This window comes from Echinops telfairi, unplaced genomic scaffold (assembly GCF_000313985.2).
Source record: "Echinops telfairi isolate 266 unplaced genomic scaffold, ASM31398v2 ScPeMD7_3533;HRSCAF=4204_1, whole genome shotgun sequence".
NCBI lineage: Eukaryota > Metazoa > Chordata > Mammalia > Afrosoricida > Tenrecidae > Echinops > Echinops telfairi.
In genome coordinates, this window is record NW_022107432.1 from 25174493 (window position 1) to 25178424 (window position 3932).

General features: G+C 59.1%; 1 protein-coding gene across 1 annotated transcript in view; it reads left to right on the forward strand.

Annotated features, from left to right (window-relative positions):
• Positions 1-3873, forward strand: part of UNC5CL (unc-5 family C-terminal like) — a 6383-nt gene extending 2510 nt beyond the window's left edge. Inside the window, exons 5-9 of the mRNA XM_004710842.1 lie at positions 256-354; positions 599-666; positions 1460-1560; positions 1698-1811; positions 3651-3873. Of these exons, the coding sequence (XP_004710899.1) occupies positions 256-354; positions 599-666; positions 1460-1560; positions 1698-1811; positions 3651-3873 (605 nt within the window). The remainder of the gene's footprint in view (positions 1-255; positions 355-598; positions 667-1459; positions 1561-1697; positions 1812-3650) is intronic.
• Positions 3874-3932: the final 59 nt, after the last annotated feature.

Here is a 3932-nt window from a genome sequence, read left to right on the forward strand (position 1 = left end):
GCCCCTCCCCTTTATAGGCTGACAGCTGGAATTGCCCTTGGGCTGTGCATTGGGGAAGTTAGGGTATATGTCAGGCTGTGGAAGGAAGACCACTAATGGGGTCCCCTGTCTGGGCTCTGGGGACTCATGTCCATCTGAGACCCTCTTCCCTCTCTGGCACCTCATCCCTCCTGCCGGAGGACCACAGAGTAGGTCCTGCTGGGATGTCTGTGGAGGCCCTGCTCTCTGAAGCCCCTCCTCCCCGTCTCTCCCCAGGTTGGGAGAATGTGGATGATAGTAGTTGCCAGCTGGTTCCCCATCTCCACATCTGGCACGGAAAATGCCCCTTCCGATCCTTCTGCTTCCGGAAAAAAGGTAGCGCAGGGGCTCCATGCCCACTTCCTGCCCACTCCCCTCCCCTCCCCTCCCCTCCCCGAACCCTGAGCTCCGCAGCCCCGCCCATGGCCTTGCACACCCACGGAGAAGACATGGGGTCCTTCCTGCCTCTCAGGTTTCCAATGATACCACACCTTCCCTTAAAGTCACCCGCTCGCTCACCGCCGGCCCTTTCATCTTGCTCACCTGCTTTGCTCTCACCTCCTCGGCCTTCCCTCCGCAGCCAATGAGAGTGAGGACTGCTCGGCACTAACCAATGAGATCATTGTCACCATGCACACCTTCCAGGATGTGAGTAGGAGCTGGGCGTAGAGGAAGGGTGGGGCCTTGGGGTGCCCTGGACAAAGAGGCGGGGCCTGTGTCCTTGTCTGCTTTCTGCTGCTGCGCCCCACCACACCCCAAGAGAAGCCATGAGGACGTCTACGTTGAGACTCTGGGGGACCTGAGGGTTCACGTTAGACAGACACCCTCATGGACTCACTTGGGGATGGGGGCAGGATGGGGGGTAGGGAGGAGGCACCGGTGCCTGAGTTCAGTGTCTATTCTTCAATAACCGCTTCCTGGCCCCACCCAGGACCTCTCCTGGTGTCTTCGGACGCACCTCATTTGGCTTTCATGATCCAGTTTCTAAATAGGGTGTTGTGATTGTTAGGTGTGGTCCAATAGCAACCCTGTGCACAACAGAATAAAACCTGGCCCAGCCCTGCGCCTTCCTCACAGTGGTTACACTTGACCCCATTGTTGCAGCCACTGTGTCCACCCGCCCTGTGGAGGGCCTTCCTCCTTTTGGCTGACCTTCTACTTGGCCTGCTGCTCTTTGGAAAACATGTCCAATGTGTGAGACGAAGCCTCACCGTCACCGGCTTCTAAGGGGAGGGCTTGAGGGGTACATGGAAGACTGCAGGTGGGGCTGTGGGTCAGGGAAGCAGAGGATAAAGAGTTCTGGATGGGGCAGGGCTGTGTCCCTGGCAAGTGGCCCAGGGGTGAGAGGCTCAAGGAGAGACATGAGGAGTGGGGGTTGGCGCCTCAGCTTCTTGCTTTGGGGCTATTTGAGGATCCCCCTGCCTGTCCCTCTGCCCCCCAGGGCTTGGAGACCAGATACATGGAGATCGTCAGGTTCCAGGCATCTGAGGAGGAGTCCTGGGCAGCAGCACCCCCAGTCTCCCAGCCTCCCCCGTGCAACAGGTGAGCTTGCAGCAGCTTGAGCCCGTGGGAAGCTTGTGCCAACCCCCAGGAAGGGGTGGGGTGGGGGGCGGGGTGGAGCACTAGCCTGGGTCGCCATGACCGTCCCCTCCAAGAACACCAGTGCTCCTCTGCCCCAGGCTGCCCCCGGAGCTCTTCGAGCAGCTTCAGATGCTGCTGGAACCGAACAGCATCACGGGCAATGACTGGCGCCGCCTGGCTTCCCACCTGGGGCTCTGTGGCATGAAAATCCGGTAAGAAGGGGCGTGAACAGAAGAGCTGAGGGTGGGCTCTTCGGGACGCCCTAGGGACTGGACCCCAGGCAAGGCAATGACTTAAAAGTCAGAGCCTACTGGCTACTTCTTACAATACCCTTTTCTATAAAAGTGCACCATTTTTGTTGATCGCAGCGTCCTTAGTACCTGCTGTGATCCGCGGCATAGAGCAGGTGTTCGCGAGTATTGTAAATCAGAGCAGAGAAACCTGCCAGCCAGTGAGTGTTTGGCATGCGAACTGATCACGAGAGACTAGCCGCAGTGGGCACAATGTAGTCACGCTCCCTTTCAAGGGGCCTCAGAAATCAGAGAATCATTCTGAGCTGAGCCCTGGGGGTCCCGGACCTGAGTGCTATGGTGACGGAAGATTTCCCCTGGGAGATGGAGCTAGAGGGCTGCATCCCAAAGACAGGGCAGACTTCAAGACCACCCATTCAGCACACATTTAGCAAGCACCTACTGTGTTCTGAAAATGGCGAGGCTCCTCTGGGATAGGAGTTCCACAAAGCAGGAGGCCTGAGCTGCTAGCACGGAGGCATTAACCACTGCCGTTGAGTTGATCCGCAGAGGAGACTCCCCCCACAGGGGGGGATTTGGGGAATGCCCCCTTTATGGAAGCCGAATGCCTTAGCTTTCTTCCAGGGGCTCGAATGGCTAGTCAGAACCAAGAGCTTTACTCTGGGCGGCCCCCAGACCTTCTCCAGGGAGGGACACAGAGAGGTTAAAAGCATGAAGGCACCTGTAAAGGAGCCTGGTGGGGTCGTGGGTACCCATGGGGCTGCGTGAGATCTGGAAGGTCAGGTGTTCAAAACACCAGCCGCTTCTCGGTAGGAAGAGGGGGACTTCTCCCATACAGAGTCTCAGAAACCCACAGCGGCACGGCTCCCCTGCTCTATGGGATTGCTCTAACTTGGCATGGACTTGATGGCGGGGAGCCTTTTCTTTTCTGGTTCCCCTGTACCTTATTGTTTGTAGCCAACTGTGCACGACAAGTTGTAAGCAGAGACACGGAGCATAGCTGAAAGTTAGGCTGGGAAGGACCTGTGGGAGCCATCGCCATGGCACAGGGGATCACAGAGCGGTCCCTTCCACGTGCAGGGGCCGGGGAGTGGGAGTTAGAAAGGTTGGCAGGGATAGGGGGCGTTGGGGGGGGTGGGCAGGAAGGGGAGAGAAGCAGCAAAGGTGGCTGCAGTGCGAGGTGGGAAGGGCCAGGCCTGAGGAAGGTTCTGGCTTGAGGTGGGATGAAGGGGGAAGTCAGGTGGGTAGTGGGGTGGTGGTGGGAGGCACGGAGAGCAGGGGAGATTCCAGAAAGGCTTTTGAGCAGGAGGGCTTGTGATCAAAGCCACGGTTGAGCGAGCGCATTTCAGGATGCTGTGGCCTGGGGTTGAGGGTCGGGGGAGAAGAAAAGGAGTTAGGAAGGAGACCAGGGGTGGGGCTGGGGGTCGGGGCAGGTGGAGAAAGGCCATCCCAGAAAGTGACAGCTGGACACAGGTGGACACAACCCGAGACGTCCTCTCAGCCAGGCCCTCTGTGCCGGAAGAGGGAGCGGAGGCACAGAGAGGCATAGGTGTTCGGCTCTGAGCCCCTGGGACAGATGTCCAGTGGAAAGCCCTGAGCTCTTCTAGTTCTGGAGCCTCCTGGGAGGGAAGCCTCCTGGGTGGGTGGGGACACAAGAGCTCAGATCCTGGACGAGCTGAGCTGACCGTGAGCGGGTGCAGAGCCCCAGGACGTCACAGTATCGGTGCTGAGAGAGGAGAGACCTTCCTGGCCGGCCCCTGCATCCTCTCTCTCCTCTTTTCCCAATGCCTCTCCCATCAGATTCCTGTCCTGCCAGCGCAGCCCCGCGGCCGCCATCCTGGAGCTGTTTCAGGAGCAGAACGGCAGCCTGCAGGAGCTGCACTACCTCATGACCTCCATGGAGAGGCTGGATTGCGCCTCGGCCATCCAGAACTACCTGAGTGGGAAGCTGGCTGGCAGCCCGGCCCCTTCTCCAAGGCTCGCCCAGGATAACCAGGGCCTGGAGCTGGATGAGAAGCTCTGAGCTCCTTCCCAGAAGGAGGGCAGGGCAGAGTGGGGGCCTGTGGGACAACCCCACAACTA